This window comes from Mauremys mutica, chromosome 2 (genome assembly GCF_020497125.1).
Source record: "Mauremys mutica isolate MM-2020 ecotype Southern chromosome 2, ASM2049712v1, whole genome shotgun sequence".
Taxonomy (NCBI): domain Eukaryota; kingdom Metazoa; phylum Chordata; order Testudines; family Geoemydidae; genus Mauremys; species Mauremys mutica.
The window spans coordinates 176,275,710-176,298,042 of record NC_059073.1 but is presented as its reverse complement, the minus strand read 5'-3'; the positions used below and the strand labels follow the sequence as shown (position 1 = coordinate 176,298,042).

Sequence of the window (22,333 nt, the reverse complement as noted above, 5' to 3'; positions counted from 1 at the left end):
CCGGGGCAGGAGTCACGCGGCCGGAGCTGGAGGATGCGGCGGCAGCCGGACGGCCAGAGCCAGGTAGCTGGCCGGCCAGAGTAGGGCGGCTGGGAAGGGATGCGGGGCCGGGGCCGGAGCCGGGCGACGCGAGGCCAGGCAGGGCCGCCCAGAGAATTCCGGGGGCCCGGGGTCTTCGGCGGGGGGGGGCCCCTTCCGTTCCGGGACCTGCCGCCGAAGTGTCCCGAAGACCCGCCGCGGGGCGCCCCCGCCGCCGAATTACCGCCGAAGCGGGACCCGCCGCCGAAGTGCAGCCCGGTCTTCGGCGGTAATTCGGCGGCGGGAGGCCCCACTGCGGGTCTTCGGGGCACTTCGGCGGCGGGTCCCGGAACGGAAGGGCCCCCCCGCCGCCGAATTACCGCCGAAGACCGGGCTGCACTTCGGCAGCGGGTCCCGCTTGGGCGGTAACTCGCCAGTGGGGGGTCCTTCCGCCCTGGAGCGGAAGGACACCCCCCCGCAGGCGAAGATCGGGAGCGAAGAAGCTCCTGCGCCCGGCCCCGCAAGAGTTTTCCGGGCCCCCCGGAGTGAGTGAAGGACCCCGCTCCGGGGCCCCCGAAAAACTCTCGTGGGGGCCCCTGCTGAGCCCGGGGGCAAATTGCCCCACTTGCCGCCCCCCCTCTGGGTGGCCGTGAGGCCGGCGGAGGCGGGTACACGGGGCTGGAGCCGGGCGGCGGGGGAGGCGGGGACGTGGCCCGCGGAGGCAGGTATGCGCGGGGTGGGGACGTGGCCGGGGCTGGAGCCGGGCGGCGCGAGACCAGGGCCAGCGGAGGCGGGTGCGCGGGGCCGGGGGGCGGGGGAGGCAGGGACACAGCCGGGGTCGGAGCCGGGCGGCGGGGGAGGCGGGGACGCGGCTGGGGTCGGGGTCGAAGCCGGGCGGCGGGGGAGGCAGGGACGCGGCTGAGGCAGCCCAGAGCCCTCTGATTCCCGGCGGCGGCTGGGATTTAAAGGGCTCTGCGTTCCCCGTGGCTGCAGGCAGCCCAGAGCCCTCTGAGTCCCGCCCGCGGCTGGGATTTAAAAGGCTCTGGGCTCCCCGCCACAGCGGGCAGCCCAGAGCCCTCTGATTCCCGGCCACAGCTGGGATTTAAAGGGCTCTGGGCTCCCCGCCGCAGCGGGCAGCCCAGAGCCTTCTGAGTGCCAGCCGCGGCTGGGATTTAAAGGGCTCTGGGCTCCCGCCGCGGCTATTGTCCCGATTGTAGGCCGCACCCCTAGTTTAAACACTCACATTAGGGGAAAAATGTGCGGCCTATACTCGGGACAATACGGTACATCCCAGAGTGACATTAGCCTTTTTGCAGCTGCATCACATTGATGACTCATACTCATGATTCACTATAAGCCCTCGATTTTTTTCAGCTGTACTATTGTCTAGCCAGTTATTCCCTATTTTGTAGCTGAGCATTTGAAGTACTTTGCTCTTGTCTTTACTGAATTTAATCTTGTTGAATTCAGACCAATTCTCCAATTTGTCACGGTCATTTGGAATTTTAATCCTGCCCTCCAAAGTGCTTATAACCCCCTTCCCATTTTAGCGTCATCTGCCAATTTAATACTTCATTCCATTAATGAAAATATTGACCAGTACCAGACCCAAGACTGGCTCTAATGGGACTTCACTAGATATGCCCTCCCAGTTTGAAAGCAAACCATTGGTAATTACAGTTTTTATGGTCTTTCAAGCAGTTGTGCATCTACCTTATAGTAATTTCATAGACCATATTTCACCAGTTTGCTTATGACAATGTCATGTGAGATTGTGTCAAAAGCTTTACTGAAAATCAAGATATATCCAGTGTACTACTTCCCTCCTATCCACTAGGCCAGAAATCCTGCCCAAGAAGGAAAATAATGTTGTTTTGGCATGATTTGTTCTTGAAAAATTCGAGTTGAATAGTCCTTATAACCCTATTATCCTCTAGATGCTTACAAATTGTTTTTTTAATAGTGTGTTCCAGTATCTCTCCAGGTATCAAACTTAGACTGACTGGTCTATAATGTCTCATGTCCTCTTTGTTCCCCTTTTTAAAGACTGGTACTATGTTTGCTCTTCTCCAGGCCTCTGGGCCTCACTAGTCCTCCATGAGTTTTTAAACATAACTGCTAACAGTACTGAGATTGCTTCAGCTAGTTCCTTAAGGACTCTAGGATGAATTTCATCAGGCCCTACCAATTTGAATATATCTAACTTAGCCATTCTTTCCCTATTTTGGTTTGTGTTCCTTCGCCCTTGATGATGTTAGTAATTATGCTGAGTATCTGGTCACCATTAATGTTTTTTGTGAAGACTTCAGTAAAATGGCATTAAACACTTCAGCTTCAAGATGTCCTCAATTTTTAGCTCTCCTTCCCCATTAAGCAGAAAACCTACACTTTCCTTCATCTTTCTCTTGCTCCTAATGTATGAAACTTCTTCTGTTTCCTTGTATGGCTCTTGCTTGGTGTAATTCATTTTGTGCTCTGGTCTTTCTGATTTTATCCCTCCATTCTTGTGCTATTCTTTTGTAATCCTCCTAGCAATTCATCCACATTTCCACTTTTTGTAAAATTGCTTTTTGATTTTCAGGTCATTAAAGAGTACCTCATGGAGCCATAGTGGCATCTTACTATTTTTCCAATTTTTTCTTTGCATCAAGAGAGTTTGCAGTTTTGCTTTTAATATAGTCTCCTTGAAAAACTGCCAACTCTCCTAAACTTTTTCCCTTAGATTTTCTTCCCACCAGTTCTCTGCGTTTGCTGCACTCTGCTTTTTTTGAGGTCAATTATCCTTATTCTGCTGCTCTAACTCCTTCCTTTCCTTAGAATCATGAAAGCTATCATTTCATTATCACTTTCACCCAAATTGCCTTCCACCTTCACAGTTGCCACCAATTCCACCCTGTTGCTCAGAATTAAGTTTAAAATGGTGTCCCTCTGGTTACTTCCTGGCATTCTGAAACAAAAATGTTGTCCCCAATACATTCCAAGAACTTACTGGAAATACTGTGTTTTGCCATATTACTTTTCCAACAGCTCTCTGGGCAGTTGAAGTCCCCCATTACAACCAGGTCTTGTGTTTTCAGTATTTCTATTACTTGTTCTAGAAATGCTTCATCCACCTCCCATTCCCAATTTGGTGGTCTACAATAGACCACTGCCATGATGTCACCGCCCACCCCTTTTTTTAAACCCTTTTTATATCTTTTCACAGAGACTTTCAACTGATCTGCCTCTCACCTCCTTCTGGACCTCAAATCAAGCACATTATACATCAAGACTGTATACAGCACCTACTCCTTTTATCGTGCCTGTTCTTCCTGAACAATTTATACTCCTCTATACCAATATGCCAGGCATGAGATTTATCCCACCAAGTCCCTGTGCTGCCCATTAAGACATAGCATTTAGCTTATGTATGAATACTTCCAGCTCTTCTTGTTTAATTCCCATACTTCTTGCTTAGACTTATCTTGGTGTCTTGTGCCATGCAGATCACATTCTCATTTATTTACGTATTTTATTGACAAAGATGGTTGAGAGCAGTAGGACCATCAATATTCCAAGTAGGAACAGGCATAGTTGATTCTGCTAAGGACTACACTTAGAAAGAAGAATCCTTCAAGTTACTGTCACTAACACAGCAATGGCATCATAGTGTCCACCTTTACAGAACATTTCTAATTTACTAATTTTAATGTATTAACTAGGGCTGTCCATTAATCGCAGTTAACTCACACAATTAACTCAAAAAACTTAATAGCGATTAAAAAAATCAATCATGATTAATCACACTTAATAGAATACCAATTGAAATTTATTTAATATTTTTGGATATTTTTCTACATTTTCAATATTTATTTCAATTACAACACAGAATACAAAGTGCACAGTGCTCACTTTATATGATTTTTTATTACAAATACATGCACTGTAAAAATGATAAGAAATAGTATTTTGCAATTCACCTCATACAAGTACTAAAGTGCAATCTCTATCGTGAAAGTGTAACTTACAAATGCAGATTTTTTTTTTGTTACATAACTGCACTCAAAAACAAAACAGTGTAAAACTTTAGAGCCTACAAGTCCACTCAGTCCTGCTTATTCTACCAATTGCTAAGACAAACAAGTTTGTTTACATTGACAGGAGATACTACTGCCTGCTTCTTATTTACAATGTCACCTGAAAGTGAGAACAGGCATTCACATGGTATTTTTAAAGCTGGCGATGCAAGACCTTTACATGTCAGATATGCTAAACATTCGTATGCCCCTTCATGCTTCGACCACCATTCCAGAGGACGATTCCATGCTGATGATGCTTGTTAAAAAAAATGTGCCGATTAAATTTTGACTGTACTCCTTGTGAGGAGAATTGTATGTCTCCTGCTCTTTCACCTGCATTCTGCATATATTTCTGCACATCATAGCAGTCTCAGATGATGACCCAGCACATTTGTTTTAATAATACTTTCACTCCAGATTTGACAAAGCGAAAAGAAGGTACCAATGTGAGATTTCTAAAAATAGCTACAGCACTCAACCCAAGGTTTAAGAATCTGAAGTGCCGTCCAAAATCTGAGATGGACGAGGTGTTCAGACTTCTAAAAACATGCTTCAAAGGCAACACTCTGATGCGGAAACAGGACCCAAACCACCAAAAATGAAAATCAACCTTCTGCTGATGGCATTTGACTCAGAGGATGAATATGAACATGCGTCAGTCCGCACTGCTTTGGATCATTATCAGGCAGAACCCGTCATCAGCATGGAAGCATGTTCTATGGAATGGTGGTTGAAGCATGAAGGGAGATATGAATCTTCAGCACATCTAGCATGTAAATATCTTGAAACACCAGCTACAACAGTGCCATGTGAACGCTTGTTTTCACTTTCAGGTGACATTGTAGACATGAAGCAGGCAGCATTATCTCCTGCAAATTGTAATCAACCTTGTTCGTCTGAGTCATTGGCTGACCAAAAAGCAGGACTGAGTGAACTTGTAGGCTCTAAAGTTTTACATGGTTTTATTTTTGAATGCAGTTTTTTTGGTGCCTAATTCTACATTTGTAAGTTCCGACTTTCATGATAAAGAGATTGCACTGCAGTACTTGTATGATGAGGTGAACTGGAAAATATTTTTTGTTTTTGTTTTTTTACAGTGCAAATATTTGTAATCAAATATAAAACGAGCACTGTACACTTTGTATTCTGTGTTGTAAGTGAAATTAATATATTTGAAAATGTAGTAAACATCCACAAATGTTTAAAATAAATGGTATTATATTGTTTAAATCATGTGATTAATTGGAATTAATTTTTTTAATCACTTGACAGCCCTAGTATTACCATTTGGCTTTATTTCTTGCACTTCAGTTTGATTAATTGTATATATGAAATAATCAAATTTAAAATTAAGGTATATTTCCTAAAAAAAATTTATTACACCAATTGATGAAATTTAAGGCTTAAAAAATTAAATCACATAACATTTGTGTTTGCAGTGTTGTTGTAGCCATATTGGGCCCAGGATATGACACACACAGGGTAGATGAAGAAATACTTTTTATTGCACCAACTTCTGTTGATTGAAGGGACACGCTTTCGGGATTCACAGAAGTCTGAAAAAAAAGTAACCAGAGTGTCACAGTGAAATACAAGATGGGACAGATTGTTAAGCATAAGTGGTTCACACATGTAGAAGATGACCATGTCAAATAAAATGGGCAATTAAAAATTAGCAGGCAGTAGGGTGTGTTACAAATTGTTATGAGCCTTAAAAATCAGTGTTTCTATTCAGTCCATTAATTTTAGTTTCCAGCAGAGTTATGAATTTAAGCTCCCAGGCTCATCTTTTGAAGGTGTTGTGCAGGTTTCTTTTGAGGATGAGGAGTGAGAGGTCATATATGGAGTGATCAGTTTGTGAAAAATGTTCGTCCATTGGTGATAGGATTTGGGGTTATTTTTCCTGAGAGAGTTCATTCAAGAACATAGTGATTATCTGGTTTCATCCACATAGTTGTTGTTGGGGCATCTGATGCACTGGATAAGTTACACCACATGTTGTGACACAGCTATCAAAAAAATTCCATTCAACACAATCAAAAAGTAGCACCAACTACAACAACTCAACAGCCGACAGACCACCACCTCCAGGAGAAACCATGACACCAGGACCAACCACATGGATATGATACCCCAACATCATCAACCTAACGTGACTACCCCAACCGGACTGAAATACAGAGTTCAGACTCTTCAAGGGACTGAACTTCTGCCCCAGCACAAAACCTGATTCCACGCTAACATGTGGAGAGCTAGAACAATTCTTATGCCGACTCCCCCACAAGGAATTCTTTCACAACAAGACACCACCACCTACAACTACCACATACCCAAACATAGTCATAAGAAAAAACAATCATTGACTGGACACATGCCAGCAGACATGCACATTGCTTTAGGGAGAAAAAAATCAACTGCAAAATCCTCAACAAACATTACATCCACCACAATCTCTCCAACACAAGTCCCTGAAATCCAGTCATCATATAGTGATAAGAACAGATGACAAACTGGACACCATCATAGACCTTAATCGTGAAGTCTACATTAACGAGGCTAACAGACAACTCTCCAACACCACCAACTATAAAGAACTCAGATATGACCCCACAACACTATTCACACAGGAATTTAAAGATACCATCAAATCTTCCCCAAACAACTTCAAGAAAAACTTTACACCTCATCCCCCATGAGCCTTCTACATGATTCCCAAGGTATATAAACAAGGAAAGACCCAGGGAGACCCATCATATCTGGCCATAGCACTCTTACGAAGGAATATCAGGACTCAGAAGCTGGCCTCAGACCACCCACCACACAAAGGGGCAGTTTTCACCAAGACACTAGCAACTTCCTTCTGAAACTCTACAATGCTAACAACCTCCCCCAGAACACCACCCTTGCCAAAATGGAGGTTACCTCCCTATACACCAAACATCCCAAACCATGAAAACAGCCATGGGTACTAGCACAGCTCCCCAATATGCCAGCCTCTTCATGGGCCACCTCAAGGGAGAATTTCTAGAAAAATGCACCCCAAAGCCAACGATATACCTGAGATAAACTGTTGATATTTTCATCCTCTGGAAAGATAACCTAACCTTCCTCACATTTTCACCACAATTTTTACAACCTCCACCCACATCCACCAAACTCTTTCAAGAACATTCCCATCAGAATCAACTTCCTGGACACCACAATCAGCTTCAACAATGGAAACCTACAGACAACCATATACAAAAACCCCATGAATAACCGCAGTTACCTCCACAGGTCCAGCAACCACCCCAGACACACTAAGAAATCTGTTGTTTATAGCCAGGCACTCACATACCACAGAACTTTGCTCTGAAGAGAAAGTCTGAGATACACACTGAAACCCGCCTTCACCAAACAAGGACATTCAATGAGGGAAGTAGATCACATTGTGGAATAGGCCACCCAAATACACCAGAAGAACCAGCCTCAATACATCAGGGAACAGGGGGAACCACTGACCACATACCTCTACTTGTGACCTACCACCCCACACTAAAACACAAATGAGGTATTATTAGGGCCCTTCATTTTCAGTTTTTATTTTATTTAATTTTTCCTGGGAATTTATCAGTTTATTACCACAACAGCAAAAACAAGTGAAAATCAGTGCAAAAAACCTATTAATTTTTCTGGGTAAATAATGAGGTTTATTTTGGTGGATGGAAAGACAAGGAAAGAGTATTCAGTAGATTAATGCTTTGAATTCCATTCATCAATGTGGTTTCTTGCAAAACTAAAACAATGCCATCTCTTATCCCCAAATAAAACTTTTCATTTGAATAACCAGTTTACTGTTGTAGATTTAGAACTATTAGTCCATAAATATTTACATTTAATAATTGGGCCACACATTTGCAGCGCATAAACTCAACTCCATACTTTTCTCCTGTTTTTGTATTTTTAAAACTTTCAAATATTTCCTTGTGTTCCAAAACTTATTCTCATACAGATTTTCGTTTTCTTCCCATTTTAGTGTGTTAAATCTTTAAACCATTATATGCTAACAGTTCAAAATGTGTATGTGGTGGGCATGAGATTCAACAGTACATTCAAATGTGCACACGCTTCAGAGCTTGCATGCGTGCCTGTTTGTTTATTGTGTGTATCTTCTAGAGTAATACATAGTCTTACTTTAACAGGCAGCTTTGCATATACACACACAGACTAATGTATTATCATAATACATCTCATCAACGTACTGTATTTTCCTAATAAAACAAGTTATTTTTTAATATATTTGAATGATATAAAAGTAGGGTGAAAAAAAATTAGAAAAAAATGAATAAATACTTTTTGTAAAACCTGGGAATTTTTTGGTAAAAAACAGTTTAAAGTTAAACTAAGGGGCTTAGGTATCATCAAACAATTACAACCCACAGGGACGACAACCTGCAAAAACAGTTTCCCAAACTCCCTCTTCTGACTGCCAAACAGCCCCCCAGCCTCGTGACCCTCAACCAAAACAAGTTCCCCATCTACTAAGGCATCACAACTCAAAGCAGTTTCAGAGTCTGGCACAAACAAGGATGCAAAACCTGCATCTGGAGTCATATCTCCACTGATCAATATTCCCTACTCCCAACACACCCTCAAGAGCCATTGGTCATAGAATATCAGGGTTGGAAGGGACCTCAGGAGGTCATCTAGTCCAATCCCCTGCTCAAAGCAGGACCAATCCCCAAGTAAATGGTCCTACACATGCCTGTAACATGTGGCATACTTAGTCCAGTGCACTAAAGGCCCCAAACAACAACTATGTGGTTGAAGCCACACAATCACTACACACACAGACCACAAAAAATAAGACAAGAACACCCTATCATCCATGGGCAAACACTTTTCACATTTGATCACTTCATAGCTGACCTTTCAGTCCTTGTCCTCAAAGGAAACCTGTACACCTTCAAAAGACAAGCCTGGAAGCTTAACTGCTCACTTTATTTGAAGTGCTGGTCTACAACATATGTGAACCCCTTATGCTTAACAATCCCACCCACCTTGTATTTAGCGGAGACATTCTGGTTACATTTTTTCAGACCTGAGGAAGAGCTCTGTGAAATTTGAAGGCTTTTATTAGACCAATTTCTATTGCTCCAATAAAAGATATCACTTCACCTACCTTGTGTCTCATAAAATATTTATTTCAATCTAAAAAACAGATATGGACTCTCTTTTAGCATTCCTCTCCATTCATCCAGCCAGCCTCAGCTTATGGATCCTCCTTAGCTCTTTACTTCTGACATGTTGGGAATGTGCTCTTTGCCTTGCTGCTGACAGTTGGTGGAAACATGTTTAAAAATGTCCTGCTGGATCTAACAGAAGAGAGATTTTCATTGGCCATTTTACCAACAGCCATCCTTTGCACCCAACAGAAAATATAAAAGCCAATTTTTTTCTGTGCCAAAGTAAATGAACACTAACACACCACCTCATCTTTCTCCTCACAAAATAGCACCTCAAGTCTTTTGGCACAAAGCTCAATGTCACCAAAATAACTTTAGACACTTGCCCAACAATAACCACTCTTCACACACTGGATAGGATACCTTGTGGCAGTATTTAACTATTTTGTTTTACTTCTCCCCAACCCAAGAAGTGCCACTAATAGATTAAACAAATGTAGCCATATTGACAGACAAGAGAATATAAAGCAAAGTATGTAAGACAAATTAATGGCAAATGTGACCTAAAGTCTCTTGATTCAGTATTTCCTGAAATAAAGAATCTAAATAGACTTTTTTTTTAAACAAGTTTCACAGTTTCTTCTCTTAAAATATATATAGTTAAACTAAGGAGGGAAAAAACATAGTTCTTTAATACTAAGTGTAATGCAAAGTATTACTTCATTTGGTACCAAATTCTCTCACATCTCCAGCACATATAGTTTCAGAAATAACAAGAGACACTTAAATACCTTGTTTCTGGAAGCTAAAATTTGTTTAATAACTATTCTGTCTGCCAGCACCAGCACCTTTGTCACTGAAGAAAGCAGCAATCTTGCAGCTTTTACTACTCCTGTTTTGTCTGTAAAAATTGTTATCCGGCCATCAGATTCTGGACGATCCAAGTTAGCTACATCTGTAAGTTGTGCAATTGTTTCACCTAAAAAAAACAAAAATAAATAAGTAACTTTTGTGTTTTTAAAACAGAAAAAAGCTGAGAACATAAAAAAATGCCTAAATTAAAAGGGATAAGTGGCACCTGCCTTGCTGATATTGCTTGCTCCCTTTTGTCTTGTATCCTATTACTAACTATAGATGATTCTGCCTACTCACTTCAGCTCCCAGCTGCTTGATATTTGCTCCTTCTCTCCCTCAAACATGACCAACATTTTGGTTTTGCCCTCAAGAGCTTGGTAGATTTAATTTTGCTTCAGAAAAAAATGAAAGTTAATATTGCTCTCCTACTTTTTTTCTTTTTAATAGCAAAAATTAAGTTCATGCAAGCACTGGAACAAAACAGAAGAACCCATAGTCCAACCAGCATTTATTCTGTCAAGTCCTGGCTAGTATTCTCACAAGCTAACTGATTTGTAGATTTCATTTTGTTTTAAAAATTCTCAAGTGTAAAGAATAAGCAGCCCCCAACAGGAATTTTAAATACCCAATAAAATAGTTTTGTATTTGTTAGGCTACTGGGGAAGCACTGTAATGACACTACTGTGTATAAGTTTTAGAAAGATGATACAGAGTCATAGACAGAAAGGAAGAACAGAGAAAAAATGATGAAAATTATGTTTTAAAAATTGAATAATGTAACATTTCACAATTACAACACTATTTATTTACAGCAACTTTCTCCAAGAGCTAAGAGAATAAGGTTTGTTTTTATCGCTGTAGCACAACCAGTGCTCCCATAATGTACTATAAACATACTATTATGAAATCTAAAAAGTGTCTATATCAGAGGTGGGCAAACTATGGCCCGCAGGCTGGCTGTCCCTGAGCTCCTGGCCTGGGAGGCTAGCCCCCGGCCCCACCCCTGCTGTTCCCCCTCCCCTGCAGCCTCAGCTCGCTCCAATGCTGGCACAATGTTCTGGGTGGCAAGGCTGCGAGCTTCTGGGGCAGCACAGCTGCAGAGCCCGGCAGTGCGGTAACAGGCAGTGCGGTAACAGGGCAGGGAGTAGGGGGGTTGGACAGAGGGCAGGGAACAGGGGGGTTGAATGGGGGCAGGGATCCGGCGGGGGGCAGTCGAGAATGAGAGGAGAGGTTGGATGGGGCAGCAAGAGGCAGGGATTCCGGAGGCAGCCAGGGGACAGGGAGAAGGGGTGGTTGAATGGGGCAATCAGGAAGGAGCGGGGGTTGGATAGGCTGGCGGGGGGCAGGAGTTCCAGAGGCAGTCAGGGGACAGGGAGGAGGGATGGTTGGATGGGGCAGAGGTCCTGAGGGAGGCCAGTCAGGAATGGGTGGGGGGGGGGGTTGGATGGGCCAGCGGGGGGCACTCAGGGGCAGGGGTTCCCAGGACAGAGAGAAGGGGTGGTTGGATGGGGCAGAGGTCCAGGGGGGGCCATCAAGAATGAGAGGAGGGGTTGGATGGGGCGGCAGGAGGCAGTCAGGGGCGGGGGTTCGGAGGGGCGATCAGGGGACAGGGGCGTTAGATGGGGCAGGAGTCCTGGGGGGGGCGGGGAGCGGATAGGGTGTGGGGACCGGGCCACAACCCCTGCCCCTAACCGGCCCTCCATACAATTTCCGAAACCTGATGCAGCCCTCAGACCAAAAAGTTTGCCCGCTCCTGGTCTATACCAGTAAAACAAAAGTTACCTAGAACATGTTTGAAAAAAATTGGATCAAGTTTTTACTAACCTTGAGAAAACAGCTTTAAATACTAATCATTTACTACATTACTCACATGCTTTAAATGTTTTAAGAGCAAACGTAACAGCCCAATACCAAGCACAAAACAAAAAGATGAAACACCTAATGCTCTCACACCCAATCTCAAAATCCATCATCTCTAGGTGACCATGTGTCCCATTTTGGCCAAGACAGTCCCCTTTTTAAGTCCTGTCCCAGAGGTCCCAACTTTTTTGGCAAAACTAGGCATTTGTTCCATTTGTTCTTGCCAACTGATCATCAAGAGCAAACAGGACAAATGCCCAGTTTTCAAAATGTGGGGCACAAAGGAACATTCAGGGCTGCGAGTGGCAATGTTCCGGGGGGAGGGGAAGGGAGATGGGGGAGAGAGAGTCTCCCCACACCCTGGCAGCTGCACAGGCGCTGTGCTGGGAGTCCCGTGGAAGCCTGGCTGATGTGTCTCCTCTGCACCCTGCCCCTCCAATCAGGGAGCAATGGGGTGGCACATGCTCACTCTGCAGCCTAATCAGAGGGCAGTGCTGTTGGGGCCCTAATTCAAACTCTTCACCTTGTCTTGTGTATCACCCAGTTTTCGTGGAGACAGCAGGGCTGGCCAGGCCATAGAGCCACAACTCATGGGTCCTGCCCTATCAAGCAACCCAGCTAGTAAGTGCCCTACCAGCTCCTACAGAATCTGGTTGTGTCAGGGCACCAAGCACTGCACAGCCCCTCCAGAACCCCCCATCCCAGCCTTGTGCTGCTGCCCCCAAGTGGTCCGAGGAGCCCCCCAGCCTCGTGTCCTCCCCACCCCTTGTCCTTCGGGGCCAACTCCCTCCTCCCCCCAGCGCTCCAACTGGCCTCTTCCCTCCCCAGCCTGCCTCCAGTTGCCCGCTTCTGCCACATCATGGCCTTCCTGCATCTCCCCAGGGTTGCTATCTGCAGTCTCCTTGGTCCCTTCTACTACCTGGAGCCTCCTGCCTGCCCTTCTTCTATCCCAGCCCCCAAAGGGGCATTGCATGGCTAGCTGGATCATAGTCCAGTAGCTTCACCTCCTGGCTCCAAGCTCAAAAGTACTCTCATAGTCACTGCTTTGTTGCCAGATCCCAGCCCACACCCATTCCTCTACCCTCCGCTTCCCTCCTGCCCCCATCTCTACTGCTTGGCTTAAATAACCTGACATCTTACCTTAAATAAGAGAGGATTGTATATACTGTGTATACATGTGTAAATAATGCTTTAGTACTTTATGGGAGAAGGTAGGGTAGCCTTTTAAACTGAACATCAAAGCGAGTAGTTGTAAAAAAAACAATTACCTTTCATATTCAATTTTCACTCAAAAGGCAAAACAAGCTCTGCTTTGACTCAAAAGAAACTCAATAATTGATATTTTAACAACTATTACAAAATATAGTAACAGCAATTGTCATTGTGGATCATACAAGTGGCCCATTTAGTCCTATACCTTGTATCTCAGTGGCCAGTATCAGATGCTTCAGAAAAAAGTTGCAAGAACCCTACAGTAAGCAGTTACAGAATAACCTGTAGAGTAAGTTTTTTCCTAATGTGATCTGTTAGGCCTGCTTATGTCTTGAAGCATGAGGGTTTCTATCTCTTCCAAAACTCTTGGGTTTTTCATTGTAATCCTTACTGACAACTGTTATTCTTGTTATCCATACAGACATCCAAACTTTTTTGAATCTTGTTAATTTTTTTGCCTCAACGGTATTTTCAGGCAATGAGTCCCACAGACTAACTATGCATTGTGTGAAAGTATCTCTCAGTTTAAAGTTATTCCTTTTTAATTTCATTATCTCCTTGTATTATTGAGGGGCGGGGAGGAGAAGAGGCAAAAAAAGAGGACATCTCCATCTACCATCTCTATATCATTCATCGTGTCTCATTCGATTCATTTGCTCTTCAAACCTAAACAGCTCCAGTGTCTCCATGCCACTGATCATTCTCTATCTCCCTCTGAACCACTTTCCGCTTTTTCTACTATATATTTTTGGTGAGACTGTGCTTCATTCTTTTTACCCTGTGACTGATAGAAAATACTGAAAACATTGTGTATCAAGAATGAAACAGAATGGCACAACTTTGAGGTTTTCATTGACCTCTCTTAGTACCACCAAGTACTCATTCCTGAGTGAACCAAATATGCATGAGTAGTAAAAATTACTTTTTCCAACCTGCATTACTGTACATTTGTCAACATTGGATTTAATCTGTCATGATGCTGCCTATTCATGTAGCTTTGTAAGGTTGTTCTTAAGGCTTGTCAGTTTTTCCTAGTCTTGACTAATCAGACTTGTGTGTTACCTACAAATTTACTGCCTCACTGTGTACCAACTTTTTCACATGTTTATTGACAAAAAATTCTAACAGAGTGCAAAAGCCATGCTGGTTAGACCTAACCTATCATGATTCAAAAGTGTTTTCACTCTCCCTCCTACCTTTTTGAATTTATGTACACTAGAAGTTAAAGTATTTTTTTGCTTGTTGTACATAGAAATCAAGTCACTGGCTACAAAACTCTGTAGTCAAATTAGTGTTAATGTTGCAGCAATAAATAATAAAACCACACACACCAAAAAATGCAAGTAGAATAAAAAAAAATAACATCCAAAACACTATCCAGGTCTTCAAACCCCCTCATACCAACTCTACAGCCATGCTTTTACCTACACAAAAACACAACTTCATATCAATTTATTCAAACCATCAAGAATAACTCGCTCTCAATTTTTTTATTTATATAGTTTAGCCTTAATATATTACCAAAAGCACCTTAAGCACAGTGCAAGAGAATAAAAACAAAAATAAATAGTAAGATCAGGATGGATAAAAACTTTTAAATTGTATTTAAATAAGATTTTGTATTTATATTGTCTTAGTTCTTTACTTTATTCCAATTTACAGTCAAATTGCTGCAGTAGGTGCTTGTATTTTTTTTAAACTAGTTTAATTGTTAGAAGAACTTCAGATTTGACAGGGTTTTGTTTTGTATTTTACTAACAAGTTTCACACTTAAAATGTTCATTTATGCAAAAAGAGAGAAGCCCCAGGACCTCGTTAACATCCTGGTAGTGTTCTCAAAACAAAACTCAGACACAAAATTGATAAGCAAACAACTAGAGCCCTGTGTGGCTACACAGTTTATATCTGCAGATATAAAGTGGATATCCTCAGAGTTGCAGGGCTCTGGCGACAATGAGCAAGACCAGCAGGGCCATGGCCAGCAACCGGGACAGCAAATGTAGCTGTTTTCACCACTGCATGTCAGGCTGCCACTCACATAAGCCAGTGCCCAGCCCCGGCAGCTCCTCCAGTATTACTGTGCCACCCCCAGCCTTGCCCTGTGGGGCAGGTACAAAGCTCACCAGCAGCTGTCCCTTGCACATACTAGTTTCATACTTGTGTATCCGGGAAGGGCTCTACAAATAGCCTATATTTTATTTGCAACCAGCTCCACCTTCTGATATACTGAAATCCATTATTCAAGCAAACTGAAATGCTTCAATCAGGCTATACTTCACCATACGGATTTACAGTGGTTGGACACTTTATGGATGAAGTGTTTCAAGCCAAGACGACTTCAGCCCAATCCCGCAGAAATTTACACAATTAACTTTAAGAATGTGAGTAGTCCCATTGAACTCAGAACTATTTAGGTGCTGAAGCCTTTTTGAAGGATCTGGACAGAAGTATTTTCACAAACTATCCAGTTACTGCATATATACAAGTATAGATATATGGAGTAACACAAACTATTGTGTATGATACAGTAACTGCTATAGGAAGAGCAATTTACATGTCTATTTGATTACAATCACTCAGGATACTGTCAAAAGTGGCAAGGAATATAGGTGCCATCTTTTTAAAAGGTAGTGGAGCTAACAGCTACATATAGTTCTATACACATTCTAAATTTACAGTCAAAAGGCTTGAAAGGAAAGAATATCAAAGATCCTGCTTCCAATTAAATTATTTTGCATCAACTACTTTGTAGTTTGCCAAATATTAACAGGAAAATGTCTGTATATTTGTCATGCCTCAAGTAGACTGAAACATAAACATGTGAGTTCACAAAGTCTGTGAGGAGTGCAGCAGAATACTGACTTTGCCAGAAAGTAACAAATATTAACGTGACAAGTTGTGCTAGGGAATTGCTCTGAATATTAATGCCAGTTGCAGTGATACTTGATTTTGTACAGAAGAATTCATGTTCAATCGCTAAAGCCACTGAAAACTGGAAGAAGCCTGAAAAATCTTTTTACTGAATTGCGATTATGTAATGTAAAAAAATGAGTTGTTAAAAAACAGTGTGATCAGGTTGCAACACCACATAATTTTCTAACAGATGATTAATCTCCACAATCACCAGCATCCACACAGAGAAAGCATTATACAAGTTTCTGCTGGAAGTGTGTTTCTGCCAACAATATTTCTCCATTCCAGAAAGTTATGCTCTCTAATTAAATACTGAAAAACATGATAACTGTTCATTAGTTAAATGTTTCAAGTAAATATCCCAAGAGAAAACAGATGCAATCATGAAAGCAGTATGTCAACTGTAAACTGCAATGGCTTCTTCTGCTGTGTTTAATGACTATTTTCATCATTTGGCCCGGTGAAAGAATGCTTACTTACCTTACAGTAACTGTGGTTCTTTGAGATGTGTTGTCCACACAGATTCCACTCTTGGTGTGCATGTACCCCATGGGCATGAGTTCGGATTTTTGTGCTCAGATGCCCCAATAGAAAATCATTTCCGTTAAGCTTAGTAAGTCAGTCTAGTTGAAGATATCCTGCTTTGGAGAGCACAATATTCTGGAAACTCAGCTGAACAGCTTCTTTTGGTGGATGACATCCAGCCAGCATCCAGTCTGTCAGATGCAACAAAGCTGTATCTAGGTGTAGGATCTGACTGCTGTTCTGCAAGACTGGCAGTCAGGACTGGTAGAATACTGCATTGAAAGTTTCACCAGAACTTAATACCAGAACTGCTTGGCTCAGCTAGGGGTTATCAATCATCCACCCTGCATCTTGCTCAGTTTCCTCATGGGGCTTGGTGGAAAAGCATACGTTAGTCCCAGTGTCCAGGGAATAAGAAAGGCATCTGTCAAGTAGCCACTCTGGAGCAATATGAGAGAGACAAGGCGGCCCCAAAAGCACACAATCACCCTGGAGTCTTTCAAGGAGTGACGGCTTCACCCATAACTAAATTTAAAAGTTTGTTGCCTTCGAACGGCAGGTCCTCGATTGTTCCCTAGACCTCACTGGGTTACCAAGGACAGCAGCCATGATAACTAACGCTGAGGCCATAGTATGCCATTGTATCACAGCTCATTCCATCCTGCTGTCAATTGCAGGAAGGCAATCAGCCCTCATCCATGACAGATTTCATCTCTCCTTGGTGTTCCTTAGGGAATTAGCCTACAGGGAGTTTGTGTATAATATGTTAAATAGTCATATTTGGAGAGGAGAGCCTGACAGTTAGCTCCAGTTGAGGGTGGCCAACTGATGTTCATAACTTGTGACTGAAGATGTCCAATTTCTTTAGGTCCTTCTCTCCTGGTGTAGAATTAGGACGTCCCTGTTTTGGCTTCTCCTGAACCTGGTGGTATATGTAACCAAAATATTTAGACCCCTTTCAGATACCCAGGACCACCTGTCAGTTAATTGCATTTTTGTTTTTGCAAGTTCCATTAGCCCCAACATGTAGGATGTCCTAGAGTTTGTCCCATTTCTCTTGAATTACTTCCAGAGGTACATCCAAGGTCTCTGCCATGTGCTTCATGAAGTCCTGGAATACCTTGAATTCATCTAATGAGGCAGGCAAAGGTAGTTTCACGTCCTCATTGGGGAAGGTGAGGAGAAAGCAGCAGTTTTTCACTTTGCAGCTGATGCTCTTCTTTCACTATCCTCCTCTTGATTCTCCATTATCCGAAATGAACTCACGGCAGACTTGTTTGAGATGATCTGATTTGCCTATTTGGAGCGGCTGATCTAGCCCTAGAGAAAGTGGATGATGCAGGCTTTCTGAAATATGGCTGCAAACCACAGGTTGTTCAATAGGACCATGGATGGTAAGGGTAGGAATACTGAAGACACATGAGGGCACCCAAGGAGGAGGATTTCTATGTGCCCGAGGTCTCTTTCTTCTACCTTTCATGGACTCCTCTTTAGAATCCCTCCCTGACTTCCAACGTGCTACCCAGGAAAGGGAAAATGGATAGGTTGGAGATGAGTCCATGCTATGCCCACCAGAAGGGTATACTTCCCCCAAGGGGGTCTGTCTCAGTATGGGGGAGGTGGGTGCCAAGGATACCTCCTTAATCTGATGTACCAGTAACTCTGAAGCTGATGGTTTGGATATCACCACCCTCAATCTCTCAAAGAGAGAGAGAGGACTCTGGTACTCAGATCACTGATAAGTCATGTGGCATGACGTACAGTTTAGGTGCTAAGATTGTTGGTTCCACGGTAACAGGCATAGCAGACATCGTCTGCATGAAGGTGGAAGGTACTGGGAATACGAAGTACTAAGGCACTCTTTTACAGGGTCAATGCTGAGGAGTTGGAACCAAGGGCAGCACAGTCCACTGATTTAGCAAGTACCACATATGCTGTCTTTGAGGTTGGTACTGGGTAACTGGAAGGAGCCTTCTGAGGGTTCAGGTGCTCAGAAGAATGCTCTCAAGACAAATCATGAGTCTGATGATCTGCTGTCTCAACTTGCTGGGCACGGATGACCCAAGCCTTGGCTCATCTCTGGAGAAGTGCTCCTTTCTGTAACAGCAGATGAATGGGGACCTTGATAAAACATGGCTTGGGATATCGGGGTGGAATCCAGCCTCCCAAGGACATTAACAGAGAAGGAATGATTGGATGGCTGAGGCATGGCTATAGCCTTCCTCTCAGTAGTCTGAGGCAGCTTGCATCGATCTTTCGGGAAATAGTTTCAGGAAGGCTTTCCTTGCTCTGAGTGAACTTGGACAAAGAGCAACAAATAGAACATTGCTACAGAATGTGTCCTTCTCCAAGGCAGAGCAGACATCAAAGTGCCTGTTGTTAACAGGCATCAAAGCTCTCTATGAGAGAGAGGCCTCAAATCTATTGTTTTTGCTTGTGCCATGATGCCAGCCACCTATAACAAGGCATAGGTGCTCTATCCTAAACATTTATCTAAGAAAAAAATTCTACTTTTTTTTTTTTGCACCAGTGGGTGACTAACCTAATTAACCAAACTAATTAACAGGAACCGATGGCCTGCTGGGCCTGCTCTGTCCTTCATAGCCCCAATGGACACTGGATTCTTTTGGCCAGTAATTATGTGCACATCAGGAAGCATGAGCACAAGGAGTGGAATCCATATGGACAATTACTCAAAGACTATATGGCATGGAAATAAACAGTGCTTTCAAGTTTAGCTTGCCTTCAAGTATTTTAATTCTAAAGGTCTTGAAAGTGAATGTCAATGACGACAAAGCAGTGTTAACTGCCTGCATTTTATTTTTTTAAATCACTGATTGGAGTAATGCTTCATGTTGCATTAAATGGTTTTCACATATTTGGATTTTCTTAAGGTTTTGAAGTTCTACACAACATTTCACTGTTAACACTGAAGTAATTTACAGTGACAAATTTTGCTCCTTTTGTTGGATGAAAAAAGTTATAAAAAAAGGACAAGTTTAATATTTTCTTGTGGTTTTGTTCTTTGCTTACAGTGGCTTTGTAAAACTAAAATAAAAAATACCCTACAAATGGGGCCTTTAAAATAAGAATTTAAAAACAGTATTTACAGTGTGATTTTATATTAAAATGTATTACAAATTGCAATAGCATACGTTTTCAAGTTAGTTTTGTGAAGACTCAACCAGATATCAATCAATTAGGTTTCTTTAAAATAAACAGTAATTTAATTCACTGATTTATATTTCCTTAATTTAAAGATTCCATCATCAAAAACTACAAATACAGGTGCTCCAATTTTGAAATAGGGAAAATTACTGCAAGGAATGGGAAAAATACGTAGATTCACCATTGGTCATCCTGAAAGTACTTTTAAAAACAACTTTCTTTGTTGTGGGGGGATTGCTGTTTCTGTTTTGTTTTTTTAATTACAAAAGGGAAAAGTGAGACTTCTTGTGGCAAAGTGATCCACACAATAAAGCACGACACAAGAATGTCATCATCCGCCAACTTTAGACATAATGGTGGAAGTTTGAATAGCAGGTGGAGTGAGAGCGCACTGGTACCAATCAGGTATTGAATGCAGGCAAGGGTCATCACTAAAAAGGTCTTTAACAACTCCAAAAATCATGTTTAATGGCTGCAATAGATGAAAGCAGTAGATTCTGTTTGTTTTCAATGTCAGGTGTAGCACAAGAACATAAATGGCAGAATTTTTAAACAATCACATACCGGCTCGCTTTGCCTCAATGCAAGCAATACTCATTTCCTCTTTCAATTCTCGATTTTCATTGGCTATGGCTTCTCCTACGGTAACAAATCTTCCAACTGCTAGGTTAACTGCGTGGCCCACCCGCTGAATTGCTTGCAGCGTCTTGTCTGACCGCTTTGGTTTATCCTTATGGTTAATAAGAGTAGTTATCTATAATAAAAAAAATTAATTGTTAGGATGGCAGGTTAGTCAACATTTTAACTTGAAAATTACTAGCAAGTTTTGAACAACACCTGGGGCTAGACCTTCAATTTTATTAGCCAACACACGATTGCACTGAGTCACGTGGAGTCATTTGTTAACTATTTCTGGAAACAAATTCAAAACTGAATATTAAAAAAGTAGTTTGGTGTTCCCTCTTCACTTCTGAACTCACACCCTCTTCTCATAAAAGATTAAAGATTGACTTATTTTTAAACTTCACATGTAGTAATGGGAGCTGGTATGCTAAAAATAAACCATTCTAAGTCACTTGACAGGCCAATAATACTTACAGTGTCCCTGTTAAAGTTGTTGTATAATTCTAGACTGACCCGCATTGTTTTGGTTTGCCAACACATTCACAAGTCCTGCCATCTTTCCATTCTGACTGTCTATTCAGAACTTGTGTATTTTAATCAACGGCTATATCTCACAAACAGAAAAAAGGCCATTTGCAGAGATGTGCATGTACTCAATCAAAATCTTGATATTGGCAATTTGCCCAGCAAAATTATTTATGTAATCAATACTGGAGCTAAATTACATTTTGAGGAACTTTCCCCACCTCTCACAAGACCTGATACACATTTTTTAAAAACTACTCTTAGATCAGGCTCAATTTTGGACCCATTAGCCTTGCACCAAAATAGGTCTTATTTCACCACAGTAGTGAAAAGAAAAAAGAAAGAGGGATTAAGAAACCTACGAACCACCTCTACTTACTGGAAAAAACAAAACAAACAAAAAAACCCTGAACTGCAGGACATTGCCCAGCTATAAGAAAATACTTTTGGGTGTGTGGGGTCTGTGCAAGGGGATGCTCCCATCCTACTCCAATCTAGCAAAAACAAATCCTTCTGGCTGCCAAACCTTCCCTCCAGTAACAGAAGGACTTATGCTCTCTCACCTTCTCCCCACTATCACACCCTTCTTTCCCTCTCCTCTTCCCCAGACAACAGAACTAACTGCATTGCAGCAAACTAACTTTTGCAGGAGCATAAAGTAAGTGAACACATGCTTGTATTAAATATTTATTAACAACTTAAATATTCCAGTCAAAGTCCTACGCAGCTCCATTCATTTCACAGTTCCACAGAAATTTCAGTCAGAATACTACACTGAAACTGAACAGAAGAATCTTAATGGAAAATTTTCTTTGTCTGAATAATATTCTTTCAAGATCTTCTGCCAGTTCAGATACTTGCAGCAAATGGAGACAGTACATAAAACCTTTTTGGTGAGGCCATCCCTCAATAAGCTCAGCTAACACCTCTATGAACGGTTCTATGACAAATTGCTAACTTTTAAAGTTAAAAAAAAAAATTCATCTTAGACAAACTATATGAAGTGATGTTAGCCTGAAAAGAATAGAGTATGAACTGACATGAGTGTCCTGAAGAAAGTAATCAAACAAGGAAAATTTCCCATTTTCTTTTTGATCATCGATGCTAATCCTGACGCTTGAGACCTTCCAAAGCATATTCCAGACCCCTAATGGAGGCACTAGCAACCCACAGTGGCCTGCAGTATTATCCCTCTGAATGCTGCATCTACTGAAGCTATACCTTGACTTTAATACAGTATTTGAAAAATATGTGACATGATGCAGTGGTTGCTTTACAAATTGCCAGCAGAGCTATGTATGCACTCTTCCCATGATAAATCCAATAATTCCATAAAGACAGACTTGAATGCTTCTGACACTTCTTACTGAAATACACCTCCATGAGAGGATGTGTTATCCAATTATACAA

At 42.1% G+C, this 22,333-nt stretch overlaps 1 protein-coding gene across 4 annotated transcripts in view; it reads right to left on the bottom strand.

Moving 5' to 3' along the window:
- Window positions 1-22,333, bottom strand: part of CTNNAL1 (catenin alpha like 1) — a 149,682-nt gene that overhangs the window by 86,139 nt on the left and 41,210 nt on the right. For all 4 annotated transcript variants that reach the window (XM_045003768.1, XM_045003764.1, XM_045003766.1 and 1 more), the window contains exons 2-3: window positions 20,339-20,528; window positions 10,033-10,220 (exon numbers count right to left, since the gene is read on the bottom strand). In XM_045003768.1, coding sequence (XP_044859703.1) covers window positions 10,033-10,220; window positions 20,339-20,372 — 222 coding nt within the window. In that variant the 5' untranslated portion in view covers window positions 20,373-20,528. The remainder of the gene's footprint in view (window positions 1-10,032; window positions 10,221-20,338; window positions 20,529-22,333) is intronic.